Consider the following 17,416-nt stretch of genomic DNA (forward strand, 5'->3'; position numbering starts at 1 on the left):
CGAGCAGGGGGTGAGGAGCGGGGGGGGGGCTTCTCTATGGAGTTCTCCGGTAGACTTTTCCTAGGAGCCACCCAGAGGCATCCCGCCGGTTCGGCCGCTTCCTCCCTATGTGACCTTGAGAGTTACTCGGCCTCTCGGAGCCTCGGTTTTCTCATCTGTCAAATGGGGGGTTCGCCGAGGACAGTCCCGCTGAGACTTGGCTAGGAAGACCCGGGTGCGCCGCGGACGCCGCCCCCTCCCGCGGTTGTCCAGGGGGCTTTGGATCTCTCGGTTAGGTCCCTCCCACCCCCGACCCGGGCTACAGACTCCCCACCGACCAACACACCCGCCGCCCCCAGCCCCTCTGCGCCGCCCTCGGGGGCCCTTAGGGGCCGGGCCTCCTCTGCCCAGCGCCCCGCCCGCGCCCGCTCACTCACACTTGGGACCCCGCGGCAAGGAGCCCGCACCCGGCCCGGCAGGCGCCACCTCCGTGCGCTCCCGCCCGCCGACCTCGCTGCGGCTGCGGCTCCCGCCCGCTCTCCGCGCAGCGGCCGGGCTCCCCACCGCCCCGCCCCCGCGCCGCGGCCGCCCCCTCCCCTCTCCTCCCCGCCCCAGCGCCGGGCTCCGCACCGCCGGCTGCGCCTCCCCCATCGGGGGCTCCCTCTCGCCCCGCACGCGGCGGCCCCTGCGGCAGCTTAACCCCTCCCCTGCCGCGCCGCCCGGGAGGCCAGGGCCGCGGGCGGGGTGGGGGTGGGGGGCTGCGCCACGAGCCGTGCCAAGGGTGGGAGAGCGGAGGTCAGGCCGCCCGGGACGCGGAGGGGGAAACTAAACCAAGGGTCCTCTCTGCCCACCCCAGACACCCCCTGCCCCCCGCCCTGCCTGGTGTCGGGCAGAGGAAGCCGGGAGGGGCAGGAAGCGGACTGCGGTGGGGAAGGGGCGCCCCGCCCAGACCCCGGCCCGGGTTCCTGTTTTCGAGACAAACCGTTCCCACGGGGCTCACCCGGCCCGGGGCCGGGCGTCTTCCTGCGGGCAGCGGGGGACCCGGCAGAGATGGGGGCGTGGGCGCAGCGGGTCGTTGTGATAGCCTGGGGGAGGGGCTAGGACAAGGTGGGAGCATTTAAGAGTGAGGGGTTTGTGAGGAAGAATGAAAACGCGGCGATGGGGAGAAGGGGCCTCGGGTTCTGAGGATGTTGGGGGGAGCTCCCGTTCACGCAGGAGGGACTGGGGCTCCGGAAGCCTGGCTCCGCATGGGGCCAGATGAAAAGGGGCGGCTGCAAGAGACGGTGGGTTCTTGCAGCTAGAAAACTGGAACCCGGAGGCCTGGCTCCAGAGAAGCACATGGGAGGGGTAGCCGCAGGCGGTTGGGGTCCCCACAAGCCGGGCCGAAGGGAACCGGTAACCATTTCCGGCAGTTCAGGTTCAAACACACTCGCTGTGAAACCACGGGCCCCAAACAAATCTCTGAGACTTGCCCCTCCCTGCTACCGGGCTGGGGAGGCGGGACCTCCCCCACAACTCAATCTTGGTAATATGGGACCTAGAAGCAGGCCCTTTCGGGACCCCAAGTGAGGAGGGGCAACGTCGGCGCAGCCTAATCGGCCCCCGCCCGAACACTCCCCTTGCTTTGGACCTAGAGTAGCCACCTGCTTAGAGACCCTTAAACGCCGCAGTGGGGCGGGGCTAAGGCGGAGTCAAGAAGGCGCCAACCACGCGGGGACTCCTCCCCCTCTTGAGGCCCGCCCCCGACAGCGTGGATCTTGCTTCAGCGGAGCAGGCGGCCTCAGCTTAAGGCCCTGCTCCGGTCCCGGGTGGGCCCCACCCGGGCGGACGCCACGCCCCCGGCCAGCCTCGCGGGCCGCTGACCTAGTATGGACACAGCACTGGGAGGAGAGGCGTGCAGGATGACGCCTGGAAGCGGGCAGGAGAGTCCCGGGCCCCACCCCCACAGGCCGCCCCCCTTTTGAGGGGATGCACCTGCCGCGGCTGGGGCTAAGGCACGGTGATTGCGCAGCTGCTGTGCCGCCCAGAGCTAAAAATATTTCCCAGCAGAGAGGGGAGTAAGGAGGCTCCCCAGGAGAATCAATTTATTGGGGAGTGGGTGTGGTTGGTCAAACCCATAGACAGGAGGGGCTGGGGAGCCCGAGGACAGCGTGGGAGCAGTGTCCGTCACGCTGAACACTGGGAGCTCGAGGATGATGGGAAATGGGGGTTCCAAGGAGAGGGCTAGAGATCTAACTCCAGTACCCCACCCTCTGGACGAAGAGCTGGAGCTGGCCCAAGGGACTGCAAACAGACTCAGGGGCAGGTTTGGGTCTAGTCTAGAGGCTCAGATCTTCTCATCCGGGGCCGGCATGCGCTGGCGGGTCGGCTCCACGCCCCAGATCTCCCTGGCGTACTGGGCAATGGTGCGGTCACTGGAGAACTTGCCAGAGGTAGCTATGTTCCGGATCACCATCCGCGTCCACTCTCTCGGGTTCTAGAGGCCACAAGGAAGCTCTGGGTTTGCTCTGAGGGTGGGATCCCCACCTTCCACCTCATCCCAACCAGGGCCACAAAAGCCCTGCCAACCCCTGGCCCAGGACCTCTCACCTTGTACAGGGCACTGACTCTCTCCTGGCATTTAACGTACTCTTCATAATCCGCAAAGACTTTAAACCTGGAGGGGAATGGAGAAGTGGGAAAGTCTCCTGGGGTCAAGGGCCAAGCCCATCCTGTCCTATTGGATTCCTGAGGACCTAGACAGTGATACTACTTCCAAAGGAATGTGGTTGCAACTGCCCTGAAGCCCTGTCCAGCCTCTCCACGGCTCCTGAGCCCTGTTCAGCCCTGCAACCCCACGTACGCGGGCCCCTGGCCCGCCAGCTCACCGGTCATGGTGCATGAGCATGTTGACAATGTCCTTGAATAGGTCAGGCTGTTTGGGAGAGAAGAAGCCACTGCTCAGCTGGTCAATGATGTGCCGAAGCTCAGGAATCCGGTCATAATACTCCTGGGCGTTGTACCTGTGGGGGAAGAGCCATAGTTAGCACCCTGGAAAGGGGTTCCTGGCTCCTCCTCCAGCAAATATCCAGGAAGTTCCAAGCCCCAGGGTGAAAACTCAGGTCCAGCCTGCTACTGTCCTCCCTACAGCTGCCGACTCGCTCTGGAAGTCCTTCCACTCTTCTTCCCACACACCACCACTGTCTCCCAGCAGGTCTGTTTCCTCCATAAATGGCTTTTCTTCCCCACCATCCTAAGTCCATCCCTGGCCTCACTTTCAGGCTCCAGGAGGAGCCAACAGGTACATCCTGAGGAACATTCTTAAACTCAAACTGTCCAGCCATGTTCATCACTGTCCTGGCACCAACTTTCCTCCCCTAGGGTAGGAACTACTTCCTACCCAACAACTTCCTGGGGTAGCACAATCACTCCCCGAGCCACCCAGGTTCAAATCTATCCAGACCAGTTTCGTCTCCTTCCTTCCCCTCTTCCAACCAGAAACCATGGCCTCCTCCTCAACAGTGTCCCTAACCCCCATCCCCAGCACTGGCCTGCTGTAGGGGACTCCTCCTGCCATCTGGTGCCAGCCCCCACACTGGTTCCCCAACTGGACATTCTCCCTCCAGTCGAGCCTCATCCTGCAGCCAAAGGTGTCTGTTTGGAGTCTAGTTCTGAACATGTTGGGCTTCACTCAAAACATTTCACATTTCCCTCCTATCCAAAAGACCCAGTCTGAACTTTCTAGTCAAGCCCCACAGGAGAAATTCCTCTCAATATTTAGTGCCTGCTCTTGTAAGCTGAGTGTAAACTGGTACCAACTTTCTGGGAAACGATTTGACAATGTGTATCAGGGGCTTTAAGAATGCATACTTTTCTGACTCAGAAATATCCGCTTCTAATAATTATCTTGGGCTTCCCCAGTGACTCAGCAGTAAAGAATCCGTGTGCAATGAGAGAGACACAGGAGACAAGGCTTTGATCCTTGAGTCGGGAAGATGCCCTGGAGAAGGGCATGGCAACTCACTCCAGTATTCTTGCCTGGAGAATTCCATGGAAAGAGGAACCTGGCAGGCTATAGTCTACAAGGTCACAAAGAATCGGATGTGACTGAATCGCCTTAGCATATAGCAAGCACAATAATTATCTTTAGGAAATAATTAGAGATGTGGACATCAGTGTAAAAGATTGGTCATCAAAGGGACATTTATACTAACAAACGAGGAAAATCAACCTTCACGTCCAACTACATGGAATTAGTTAAATAAGTATGGCATTTCCATAGGATGGAATGCTATACAAACATTTAAAATATTTGAAAGGCTATTTAATGACTTAGAAAATGCTTCTCCAATGTTAAGATAACAGGATTCAATATTGTACATATATTATTTCCAACTTTTAAAAACTACACAGGGACTTCCCTCATGGTTCACTGGTTGACTCCATGCTCCCAATGCCGGGGGCACTGGTTCTACCCCTGGTCAGGGAATTAAGATCCCACATGCATCACAGTGCAGCCAAAAAATTCATTAAAATTTTTAAAAACTACATATATATATACACACACATATAAATATGTGAAGAAAAAGAGAGCTGTGGCTTTAAATCTGGGGGATGAGATTATAAAAGACAGTTTTCTTCTCTGTAGCTTTGTATTTTTCCAATTAATGAGCATGGACTGCTTCTATGCTAAGAAAAGAATCATATTTTAAAATAAAATGTCAAAAATGTAATGCCAGGAAGATTGTCTCTGAAGATCTGCATTTCTGACCACAAACCCAGGTATAACTACCATACTCATGTTTCCCTTTTTGCCATGACTGCCAGGGAGCTGAGAATTTCATTTTACTCCCAATTCCAGAAATGATATTATTTCTGTGGGTTGATATTATTTCCTCTTCCTTTTCCTTCAGCTCTGTGTTACTTCTGTCTCTTCTCATTTCATTGATCTTATTTGTTACGCTACCTCAAAAGTTTTCAGACTTCTGATGGGCCGTTAACTAGGACTTTGTGCAGGGACTTCCCTGGTGGTCCGGAGGTTAAGAATCCACCCTGCAGTGGCGGGGACATGGGTTTGATCCCTGGTTGGGCAATAAAGATCCCACAAGCCTCAGAGCAACACAACTAGAGAGTCTAGAGAGTTTGTGCGCTGCAACAGAAGATCCCACATGCTTCAACTAAGACCCAAGGTAGCCAAATAAATTTTTTAAAGAGACCTTGCACATCCCAGACCAGCCTTTCCAGTGGTGCCTCTTGCTCCCAGCTCTACCCTCCAGCAGTCCCACCTTGGCGCCTCCTGCCCATGGACTAACTCTGCAGCCTTACCCTTTCTGGTCAAGCCTTTCTACATCCTCCACCCGCATGCCGAAGATGAAGAAGTTGTCCTCTCCAGCCTCTTCTGCCATCTCCACGTTGGCCCCGTCCATGGTGCCAATGGTCAGAGCCCCGTTGAGCATGAACTTCATGTTGCCAGTGCCTGAGGCTTCAGTGCCCGCAGTAGAGATCTGCTCGGAGAGGTCAGCAGCCGGGATCACTGCAGGGTGGCAGCAGGGGACACGCTCAGCTCCAGGAAGAGCCCCCATGTCAGCTGGAGGCTCTGAAGCTCGTCTGGTCCCAGGCTTGGCCAGATTCAGAGTCCCTTCCCTCCAGGCCTCCAGTCTTCACCAACTATTTCCTTCTCACTGACCCCTCCCCACCTCTTGTTGATTCTTGAACATCTGGGATCTAACCTGGATTCCTCCCACCCCCCAGCTCCACTGTGTGATTTGAAGGGCACTACTGAGGTCCCTCTCCCCTGTAATTTCATCCCATCTTGCATGACATTCCACCACTAAGGGAACATCCTCATGATTTGAGGATTGTCGTCTCCAGATTCTTCTTTAAAGTACCAGTACCCCAGGAAGAGGAGATTAATATCTCTTCCAGGGACTGAACTCATCAGAGCTTCCCTAGGATCCCCACTGGTGGCACCCTACCTTTCTCGGCCAGCGAGACTCGGTAGTTCTCCAGGAAGATCACGCGGAGGCGGTCTCCCACCACTGGGTCGTGGTTGACCACATCCCCAATGGCTGTGATGAGTCTGATGATCATCTTGGCCATATGGTACCCAGGGGCGGCCTGTGGGGGCACACTTTGGGGTCAGCTCCACAGCCTGGCCTCCTTCCCCCATCCTGCAACCCAACCAAGCTAACCTCAACCTGAATATCAAAGGACCACAGCCATGATCTGGGCTTGGCCTCTCACCTTCCCTCCAATCATCACAGTCCGAGGCACAAAAAACTTATTGGGTTCCTTCTTGATACCTATGGAGAAACAGAGGGATCCAGTGAGTGGGCCAGGTTTTCCCTCTGGGCTGTAGCACCAGGACTGGGCTGGGGAATAATAGGCCTGACTTGGGCTGGTGACCTCATATCTGTCATGTCCCCTCTCTCTGAGCCTTGGTTTGCCCATCTGTGAAATGGGGACAATTCCGTGTCCCAAGAGTTGCCCTGAGTCCAAAGGAGATGTTGATGGAGAAGTATGCAGTATGCTGGGAGGTACACAGAGACAGGAACAGGAGCCAGAGGGAAGCCCACCACTCACGGTTGTACAGCGTGATGACATGGAGGCAGTTGAGGAGCTGGCGTTTATATTCATGAATCCGCTTCACCTGGATATCGAAGAGCGAGTTGGGGTTGATGTGGACTTTGTATTCCTTCTCTAGGTACGCAGAGAACTTTAACTTGTTTTCCTGAAGGCAGAAGAGGGGGAAGAGCTCACCAATAGGCCTCAGCCTCAGGAAATCCTACAGTCTCATTTCCTTCCCAGGAAGGTGAGGATAGAAGGCCCCCTTGCCACCTTCATCCACTCCTGCATCAGGGCAGACATTGCTAAGCAACATCAGCACCCTTTCAGTGAGGTCAGATGATGCCTTCCCACCACGGACTGATTCCAGGCAACTTCTACCAATGGCCTGAGGTTGCAGGAGAGATGAGCACGGGCCATTCCTGACCCGGACAGTCGGCCCTTCCAGCACTCTCCACTCCGGCCCCAGCACAGGTGTCTGTCCCAGGTTGCAGCGCCGCTCCTCACCTGCTTCACTTTGGCCACATCCCGGATAAAGGATTCGTCATCCACATAGGACAGCAGTTTGCGCAGCTGATCCAGGTCTGCAATGTATTCCTCTCCAATGCGCTGGAGGGAGATGGTGCTCGGTTAGGCCCATGGCCCTCCCCTGTCCTCCTTCACAAAGGGGTCCTTTTCCAGGTCAAAAAGGCGCAGTCCACTGCAGATAGTGCCTTCTTCTGCAGCCTCCCAGCTAGGGGGCAGGGCATGTACGCACATCTTTCCTCCCTTCCTGACCTTGAGCTTGGATGGCTGACGCCCATCTGACCCCCACAGACCCTCGTGCTGGCCTTTTTCTCTGACAGGCAGTGACTTCGAGGGCCTGTGATCTCTGCTCCTTTCTAGTCTTACTTAAGATGTGACCTGCTGATAACCCTCCATTAGGCTGTGAACTTCCTCAGGTTGGCCTTCACAGCCAGGGCCTCCATTAGCTCACATAAAAAGATGGTTCCCCTCCTCCAGACACATGCAAGGCTTGGGAACGCAGTGCAGAATGGATTTCAGCCCTCAGCTGGGCACCCTACAGTGAACCACATACGCAACCACACCCAGCTGCGCCTTGCAGTGACTGTGTTGACCGCTACTGGCCATACATGACTTCTCACCTCAGCAATGACCTCTGCCAGCCCAGGGTTACACATAACCAACCAGCGCCGAGGGGTGATCCCATTGGTCTTATTCTGGAACTTATGAGGCTCCAGCTCGTAGAAGTCCTTGAAGCTACAGCATAGGGTCGGAAGATCATCAATCACCCCTGTGGAATGAGGGTCTTCTCCGTGGGGCCCCTACCCTAATTTCTTGATGAAAGGGTCCTGGAGGTGAAGGCCGCGGCGGGGGGCGGGGGGTGCTGTGTGTAAGAGGGGACATCCCAGAACGGGATTGGACTGGATAGCAAACCTGTGACCCTGTGACCTGTGACCCAAGAGCGGTGCTACCTGTGGAAGGAGCCAGCAGAGGGCGGCTCTGAGTGCCCAGTACCAGGCAGTGGGTGGGGCCCAGCGGGAGGGGCGGAGTCTGGGGAGCGGGTCTCACATGGTCTTCTTGAGGATCTCCGAGTGGATGCGAGCCACGCCATTGACGGCATGAGACCCGGCGATGCACAAGTGTGCCATGTTGATGCGCTTCACCGCGCCCTCCTCCACCAGCGACATGCGCCGCAGTCGGTCTACATCGCCTGGGAACGCGGCTGCCACCCGCTGTGCCGGGAGAGACCAGAGCTAGGCCGAGGACCCAGAACACCGGTCCCCAGCCCCTTCCCCCAGATCTTCGCCCATAGCCTTCCCCAGGCCCTCCACGCCCCCACCCTTCACCCCAGGCCTTCTCCACTCACGTTAAGGAAGCGCTGGTTGATCTCATAGATGATCTGGAGGTGCCGCGGCAGCAGGGTCTCTATGAGGTGCACAGGCCAGCGCTCCAGGGCCTCGGGCAGCACCGTGTGGTTGGTGTAGGCACAAGTCTTCACAGTCACTTCCCATGCCTGACAGGTGGGGTAGGGAGGCAGGATCCCCAGGGCTTAAGCCGGATGGCTCTCCACACACACTGCGCAGCCAAGAGCCCCAGCCCTGCCACTGCCAGGCCAGGTTCTAGGACACCCACCTCTGGGTCTCACACCTCTGTCTGTTCAGTGGGGGCTCCACCCACATCTATCCCCTCCCCAGAGTGGGAAGGGAACCCTGAGATGGAGAGGGTGAGGCAGGAGTAGGGGATGGGCCCCGAAGCCCACCTTTTCCCACTCCAGTCGCTCCTGGTCCACCAGAATCCTCATCAGCTCAGGGATGGCCAAGGAGGGGTGGGTGTCATTGAGCTGGATGGCCACCTGGGGGAGGGGGGGTGGAGGACAGTTAGAATCAATCTGGCCCCAAGGCTGTGGTCACTGTCTTTTGCCCCTTGAGAGTACCCCCTACCCAGGGCCCCTTGTGGTTCGAGGTGGAGGCCCTCAAGGGGGTAGTTGTGGAGCAGGAGGAAGAGGAGAGCGGATTATACTGAGGATCCTCAAGCAGATAACCCTCACACCCACCCCCAGCCTCCACTTCCTCATCTATTAAATGGGGGTTGCAAGCTCAGGCTGGAGGTGAGAGGGAAGGCACCACTCACCAGACGTGTAGAGACCGACCCTCCCTGGGGCCTGGTACCTTATCTGGGAAGGCATCGAAGTTGGTGCGCACGGGGTCGAGGCAGCCAAACTTGGAGGACTTGAAGCGGCGGATGATGTCCTGGAGCGTGGCAGCCACTACGAAGTACTCCTGCTTCAGCCGCAGTTCCTTCCCCTCAAAGAACTGGGAACAGTGCGAGATGGGGCGGGGTCAATGTGGTGGGCGTGGTCTAACACTTCTGTGGGCGTGGCCAGGAGAGACTCCCACCCATCCCGAGATGCTAAGCCCTGAACTGCTTCACCTCAGGGACCCAAGAGTCTTTCTCCCACCAAGAAGCAGCAATGCAGCTGGGTCAGGAGGGAGGGCTACAAGGACCAGGAGTATTGTGGGTGTCTCCAGGGAAGAGCTCCTCCAAAGAGCCACTCCCCACCCCCGGATCCAAGCATCCTCACACTTAAAGAACTGGGGGGAAGCACAGGACACTCAGGGGCCAGCAAAATGCCCTGGGTGTGACTAGGGCACCAGCAGGTGTCACTCCCCCTCTTGCCCTCTCCCATGCACTCTGGCTTCCTGTCCCCAGCCCAGAGGGTAACATACGTTGTCGTTGGGATATAGGACCCGTGAGATGTTCTCAGCTAGGTTGCGGTCCAGCACAGCCTGGATGTAGCCACCGACATTGACTAAGGAACAAAAGTGGGAACGGGGTCAGGCTTGGGTCGAGGGGCTCCGCAGTGGGAGGGGGCTGCTGACTCCGGCTGAACTCACAGTCCTTGAGGTTGAAGTCATTGGGGGCTTTTGCAGACCACAGGCGCATGGTATTGACGACGTTGTTGCGGTAGCCCGGCACGGGTGTGTCGTAAGGCATGGCCAACACCACCTGTGGGACACCCCGCCTGTTGTTAAGAGGTGGACATCTGCTGTGTCTAAGAGGCCCTGAGAGCCGGAACTCTGTGCTTTGTCCCTGCACTCCGCCAGCCAGCCCCCAACCCCGGGTTCCAGTCCCAACTCCGGACCACAAGCAACCCCACCAACCTCTCTGGGCCTTGGCCATAAAGAGAGGACATCCCGGTGCCTCCTCACACCCCCGCCGGCCCTCCTTGCTGGGCTGTTGTGAGGATTCCAGGAGGAGGCAGGGATGAGCTCAGAGGCCAAGGTGGGCCTCTGTTGGTGGCCACTCTGCCATGGTGGGGATGTGGTGGCCACCTGACTTGAGCACAATCTAGAGGACATTCTGGACTCCTGGAAGGACTGGGGGGACCACGAGTCCTGGCTGAGGGGGTCATAGAGGTCAAGTCCATCCAAAGGTTAACCACAGGGCTAATTAGCAGTGACTAATGCTGGCCCCACCTCCCACAATTAGCAAACATCAACGTGCATGCACGCTGAATGCTAAGTTGCTAATTCGTGTCCAACTTTTTGCGACCTTATGGACTGTAGCCCGCCAGGCTCCTCTGTCCATGGGATTCTCCAGGCAAGAATACTGGAGTGGGTTGCCATGCCCTCCTCCAGGGGATCTTCCCAATGCAGGGATTGAACCCGTTCTCCTGCATTGCAAGCAGTCTTTACTGCTAAGCCACCAAAGCCCACAAGCATCAATAATTGCTGCAAATAACTGCCAGCTACCACGGAGAAAGGGGTGCACCCACACCTCCCTCCCCAGCATTAAGTAGCCCCTGACTGGAGCAGAGCAAATGCTGCAGCTCAGACAGGGAAGGGACTGGCCCAAGAGCATACAGCTAGCAGGGCAAGCCAGAGCCCTGCCAGACCTTAGCGTGGATGACAGCGGAACAAACTCTGGGTTCTGAAAGCCTCGAGGTTGCTGTGCAGCCATCTGGAGGCAGGTGAGCTGCAACCACAGCAAAAGGACTGGTGGTGGAGCTGGGGTTTGGACGCCCGGTTTAGTGGCAGGCTCCCACCAACCTGCTCTATGACCTTGAACATGTCAGTTGCCCGTCCTAGGCTTTAGTTTTCTCTCCTATCCCCCTTTTTGGGCTGTTGGTTTATTTCCCATCAAGCCCCCAGCTCAAATATGCAGGGGAGCCGAGACTCTGTGATTATTTTGGGCGGCGAGGAGCAGTGGTAGAGCAGGGCAGTGTCTCTCCTCCTCCCAGCTCTTCACGTGGTCTGGCTCCCCTGTGACCCTGTCACCAGCCTCTCTGGGTTCCACCTGTGTGACCTCAAGTAAGTCACTTAACTCCTCTGAGCTCAGTGGCCTCCGATACAAAACTGCACTCGGTCCAGTAGCTTCCAGGCTCTTTCTCTGCTTCTCCCTGTTTCCTCCAGAACCTCCAGTCCTCCCCTCCGCCTCACTAGATCTTCCCCCTGCTCCCTGGCTTCCCCCTCACCTGTGTGTCTACCCACTTGGCCCCCTGGCTGGTGTGTTCCACTCGGCCATAGAAGTGCACCGGCAGCGTGAACTCAGGGCGGGCCTTCTCCCAGGGGTTGCCGTAGCGAAGCCAGTCATCAGCCTCCTCCATCTGAACCACAGGCGGGTCACGGGAGAAAGGAAGGCAGAGTCAGAGCCAGGCTCACACCACAGCAGGTGGTGGGTATAGCAGGAGCCCGCAGCCCTGGTGTGCCCTATAGAGGGAGGGCGTGAATGACCGGCTCTGCGGTAGGTGGGCCCCCAGTCTGGTGGAAGATCCAAGGGGGCTCGGTGTGTGCATAAGAGTCTGAGACGTTCCACAGCCGTGGACCTCTTGCCCCAGGAGCTGACAGCTGGCTTGGGGCCAGGGGGAAGGGGCAAAGATGCTCTCCACCCAGGCTGCTGGGGCTGCTTCTGGATCTATGTGCAGATGAATGAACAAATAGCCATCTTCATCATAACCACAAGGTCAGGGCCCAAGGTCACTCACCTGCCAACCCCCAGAGATCTTCTGGTTAAAAATCCCAAACTCATAGCGGATCCCATAGCCATAGGCAGCCAGGCCCAGTGTTGCCATTGAGTCCAGAAAGCAGGCTAGGGGGGTGCAAGGAGGTGGATATCAGAGACCCAACATAAAGGAACACTTCTGCCCAGTGCCCTGGCGCCCCGCTCACTTACCCGCCAGCCGGCCCAGGCCCCCGTTGCCCAGCCCTGCGTCCTCCTCGATTTCCTCCAGCTCCTCCATGTCCAGGCCCAGCTAGAGGTGGGAGGGTATAGCAGAAGTCAGGGCCAAGGGCCAGCAGGTCAGCCCTCCAGTCCTGAAGGCGTGCCCACCCCTACGCACCTGATAGGTGGCCTCGTCACAGGCGTTCTCCAGCGCCAGGTTCACCATGGTGTTCTGCAGCGTCCGGCCGATGTAGAATTCCAGAGACAGGTAGTAGATCCTCTGTCCGGAGAAATAGACGGGGAGGGGGAGGGGAGAGAGGGTCAAGGCCGCCCCCTGACATTCAGCCAGGCCCGGCTGGGCCTGCACCTCTCATACCTCCTGCCCCACTCCTAGGCCCCACCGGGTTCCAGCCCTGCCTCCAGTTTTCCTGCCTTCTCAGGCTTTGGGACCCAGCAGGTAAGATACTGGTCCCAGCATTTCTTCTGACTTTGGACAATTCACTTTTCTTCTCTGAGCCTCAGTTTCTTCATCTGAAAAATGGGGCCATATCCACCTCAGGGGGTTGAGGTGCTTAGGAGAGCTGGGAACCCCTTCCTTCGTGCGCAGTCCTGCCAAGAGCCCATCAGGAAGTCAGGACACAGGGAAGCACCACCAAGAGCTCCCGAAAAGGGGAGGCCAGGCCCAGAGAGAGAAGTCATTGGCTCAAGGTCACACAATGACTCAGGGCTGGAGTCAGCCATCTCCCTTCCTTGCAGTGCCCAGCTACCCTTGGCCCTCAAGCCTCAGTCCCAAGAAGGGGGGTGGAGAGAGAGACTGCAGTATCCAGGATGCTGACGGTGTGGTGCCCAGCCTCCTGGTTTCCTGGGTTCCCGCCCCTCCCCTCCCCCACCCCTGCCCAGCAGTGTCAGGTTGCTGACCTTTACCAGTGACCCCAACAGACACTTGATCTCGCCACCCCAGATGCGCCCCACCCGGCACACCGGCACACCACACACGCGTTCAGTAGAACATCCTTGCACTTAGGATCCAACCCAGGCCGCGGGGTCTTCCTGCCCACCCCCCAGCAGCCTCTCCATTCTCTGACTGAGCGCTGAGCCTTTGCAACCAGCCTACCGGACCCGAGGCCCCTGACTTGCCCCCGACTCCAGGTTTCTCCCCCTGGGTGGTTCCAGCACCCATTGCACCTGGCACCCCTTTCGTCCAACCTCAGGAACCCAGAGCACCCTTTCTTTTGCTGCAGAAAGTCCTGACCCCAGAAAGGGCCTGTCATTCGCTCCAGACCTCCCAGCCCCCAGGCAGGGCCCCCCAGCCCACTGCCCACCCGGGGTGCCCCAAGCGGCACCTTGGGGTCCTTCTCATAGTAGTGCTGCTGCGTGCGGATCCAGCGGCCCACGAGGTGGTCGCGCACCGTGTAGGCCAGCGCGAAGTAGTAGTCTCGCGGGGTGGCCACATTGCGGTCTTTCACAAGGGTGAAATGTAGGTGCCGGTTGAAATTCTTCTTCAGCTCGGTCACATTCTCCACACCGGCCAGGCCACGCACGCTGATCTGCTTTCTCTTCTCCTGGTCTGTCAGGGGCCGGGACATGGCTGCGGGAGGGTGGGCCGGACTGACTGTGCAGATGGGCGGCCTGAGTGGTGCCTCCTGAGTGGTGCCCCCAGCCAGGGAGTGGAGATCCCCAGCCGGCTGGTGCTTTAAAGCCTGGCTCCGGGCAGCTTGCCCCACCCCTTCCCTCGATGGGAGGGTCTTGGCCCGGCTCCTCAGGGAGCTATTTTGGGGTGAGCGGAGGAGAGGAGGGGCAGGGCAGGGCCAGGGCCGGCCTGGCTCCTTCGCAGCCCTGCACTGACCCACTTCCTCCAGGCCTCGTGCACGGGCACTGGGGCCTGGCTTGTGCAGGGTCGGAGTCAGGAAGCAGCAGGCAGAGTGCTGGCTTGAGAGGCCTGAGATTTGATTAGAGCGGCTGGGCTGTGACTTTGGCTGAGGCTGCCCTGAATTCGGATTATGGATGAAGGATGGGGCCTGACTGTGGGCCCTCAATCAGGGCTCCTTGGAGAGGCCAAGGAGGCTGTCGAGGAGGACAGGTGTCAGGAGGCCCAGCCTCCAGCAGAGCAGCTTGGCTTCGGTTCTTGACTTTCACACAACAGGCTGCACACCATGGGCAGGATGCTCTCTGGTCAAGCTGCTATGGTGGCCCTGCCCTTTGGTGGGGAGGACATATGCTGTGGCTGAAGGCCACCTGCGCAGAGCATCAGGGTGCCCCAAACAGAAAAGGTGAAGCTAGCGGAGGACACTGGGCATCTGAAAAAAGGGGGACCGGGACTCTCGGTTCCAGGAGAGGTCGCCTGAGGCAGGGCCACTGCCCCCACCCCATCCCCCACCAAAGTCCAGCCACTCTGAGCTCCCCCTGTTGCTGTCTCTCAAGGAGCTCTGAAGTGACCTTTCAAGGGGGATGGTCAGATTACAGGCCAGCTTTGGCTAGGGGCCACCAGCCTGGAGCAGGGGCCCCTGGGAACTGTAGTCCTGTGGCCCACAGGGGTAGGAGAACTGAAGCAGTCCACACACACACACACACACACACACACACACACACACACACACACACACAATGGTATCAATCCCCATGCCGCAGGTGAGTGAAGGCCTTCTCCCATTCATTTCTCCCACCTAGGGCCACGCAGTTCCTAAAGATCCTTTAGGATGGACTGGTTTGATCTCCTTGCAGTCCAAGGGACTCTCAAGAATCTTCTCCAACACCACAGTTCAAAAGCAACAATTCTTCGGCGCTCAGCTTTTTTTATGGTCCAGCTCTCACATCCATACACTACCACTGGAAAAACCATAGCTTTGACTAGATGAACCTTTGTTGCCAAAGTAATGTCTCCGCTTTTTAATATGCTGTTTAGGTTGGTCATACGGAGAAGGCAACTCACTCCAGGACTCTTGCCTGGAAAATCCCATGGACGGAGGAGCCTGGTGGACTGTCATCTATGGGGTCACACAGAGTTGGACACAACTGAAGTGACTTAGCAGCAGCAGCAGCAGGTTGGTCACAGATCTGCTTTGTTCCTGTTTTTTGGCTGTGCCAAGTCTTAGTTACGGCATGTTGGGATCTAGTTCTCTGGCCAGGGGTGGAACCTGGGCCCCTGCCCTGGGAGTGCAGTTTTAGCCACTGACCACCAGGGAAGTCCCCTGCTTTGTTCTTTGAGCAAAAGGAGCCAAGGGCCTTGTGCTATTTCAAAGGAGGCTGGGCCTCCTAGAGTGGTGGGCCCGGGGACAGCCTTTCCTCCTGGGCTGTGCCTCAGGGGAGGCTCACCTCCCCACCTCCCGACCCGTACCAAGCACTGAGCTCGGCCAGCATCTCGGGCGCCTGGCCTGCCTTCCTCATGGAGTGCCGAAGAGAGCTCAGAGGCATTTTGGCACCAGTTGCCCGTGTTGGCACCTCATGCCCCCACTGTGGCCGCATGCTTTGGCCACGCAAACCTTCTTTGCACTGACCCTTAATTTTCCTGCTGCTAAGAACCTGCTCCCAACAGAGCACATTGCTATCTTATTCTGCTCCCCAAGTCAACTCAATCCACACCCCTCCCCCTGCTCAACTGGGTGAGCACCCTGCCCCTGCACTCAAGGAACTGGCTGAACTGGGACACAACATGTTTCTGGTGGGAAACAAATGTGATACTTTGAGTTGGTTTCTCCAGCTACCTTTCTCCTGGGCTCTTTTGGCCTTTCTTGTGTCTATGGCACCCATTGGAACTTGCCAGTCTTTTCCAGGGTAATGCCACCCCAGGAGACCCTTCTTTATTTCACATCCCCCAGCCCAGCATGATGGAAACTTGAAAACTGAAACTGACCTGCTGGCTTCCCCAAGTCCTTCCCCCGTTTCACTCCCCATTGGTGGTGTGTGTATAGGTTTATGTATCAGTTCAGTTGCTCAGTCGTATCTGACTCTTTGCCACCCCATGGACTGCAGCACACCAGGCTTCCATCACCAACTCTTGGAGCTTGCTCAACTCGTGTCCATCGAGTCAGTGAGGCCATTCAACCATCTCATCCTCTGTCGTCCCCTTCTCCTCCTGCCTTCAATCTTTCCCAGCATCAGGGTCTTTTCCAATGAGTCGAGTTTCTTTAAATCAGGTGGCCAGAGTATTGGAGCTCCCAGCTTTAGCATCAATCCTTCCAATGACTATTCAGGACTGATTTCCTTTAGGATTGACTGGTTTGATCTCCTTGCAGTCGGTCTGAGGGACTTTGAAGAGTCTTCTCCAACACGGCAGTTCAAAAGCATCAATTCTTTGGTACTCAGCTTTTTTTATGGTCCAACTCTCACATCCATACATATTATATATATATATACGTAATTCTGCTCATTTATTCAGGCTGTGCTTGGCCTTCGTTGCTGTGCAGGCTTTTCTCTAGTTGCAGCAAGCAGGAGCTACCCTCTGCCTGATGTGTGCAGGCTTCTCATTGAGGTGGCTTCTTTTGTTGTGGAGCATGGGCTCTAGGGGGCTTGGGCTTCAGTAGCTGGGCTCCCAGGCTCTAGAGTGCTGGCTCAGTAGTTGTGGCACACAGGCTTAGTTGCTCCTTAGTTGTGGGATCTTTCCAGATCAGGGATGAAACCTATGTCTCCTGCATTGGCAGGCATTCAGCACCGAGCCCCCAGGGAAGCCTTAATACTTCATTTACTTCTTTGGCCTGTGCCGGGTCTTAGTTGCTGCACACAAGAGCTTTTGTTGCAGTATGTCGGATCTTATTTCCCTGACCCCTTCACTGGGCACACAGTCTTAAGCCACTGGACCAGCGAAGTTCCCTTTAAAGAACCCTGAAACACAATTTCCCAGCCCGAACTCTGAACTAACTCTTTGTTGTTTATGTCCAGTGGTTTCTAAACAGATACATCAACTAACTCAAGAGGTTGTTTATGTCCGACTTGATTTCCAACCAGAAATCCTGTCTCCTTCCTGGGACCAATCTTGGGTTTCTCCAGAGCACTTGGCGGGGTCTCAGTAACAGAGCCCTAACAGTGACCTTTCCCAACGGACATTCCTTCCACCAACCTGGCTCTGAGGGGGCAGGGAAGACACTGCTGCAGCAGCAGAACCAGAACAGGGTCAAGCAGAGGGCTCTGCCCTCCCCCAGGGGCCCAAGGCAGCTGGGAAAGCCCTCTTCACCCCTCTGGTTCCATCACAAAGGCAGGTGCTTGCTGCTTTGGAGAAAGGGCCGAGACCATGCCC

The 17,416-nt window shown here is 57.2% G+C and overlaps 1 protein-coding gene across 1 annotated transcript; it reads right to left on the minus strand.

Moving 5' to 3' along the window:
* Window positions 1-2,037: 2,037 nt before the first annotated feature.
* On the minus strand, window positions 2,038-13,863 carry PYGM (glycogen phosphorylase, muscle associated). Its single transcript, XM_052662301.1, has 20 exons — window positions 13,530-13,863; window positions 12,365-12,466; window positions 12,199-12,277; window positions 12,011-12,114; window positions 11,501-11,632; window positions 9,921-10,032; window positions 9,753-9,835; window positions 9,195-9,338; window positions 8,786-8,878; window positions 8,393-8,539; window positions 8,095-8,258; window positions 7,668-7,782; window positions 7,030-7,131; window positions 6,541-6,688; window positions 6,202-6,260; window positions 5,934-6,075; window positions 5,284-5,491; window positions 2,847-2,981; window positions 2,569-2,635; window positions 2,038-2,455 (listed from the first exon to the last, which is right to left on the minus strand). Exons 1-20 carry the CDS (start codon window positions 13,770-13,772, stop codon window positions 2,306-2,308), a joined length of 2,529 nt encoding a protein of 842 aa, XP_052518261.1. The 5' UTR covers window positions 13,773-13,863; the 3' UTR covers window positions 2,038-2,305.
* Window positions 13,864-17,416: the final 3,553 nt, after the last annotated feature.

Source organism: Budorcas taxicolor, chromosome 25 (assembly GCF_023091745.1).
Source record: "Budorcas taxicolor isolate Tak-1 chromosome 25, Takin1.1, whole genome shotgun sequence".
In the NCBI taxonomy this organism is placed as follows: domain Eukaryota; kingdom Metazoa; phylum Chordata; class Mammalia; order Artiodactyla; family Bovidae; genus Budorcas; species Budorcas taxicolor.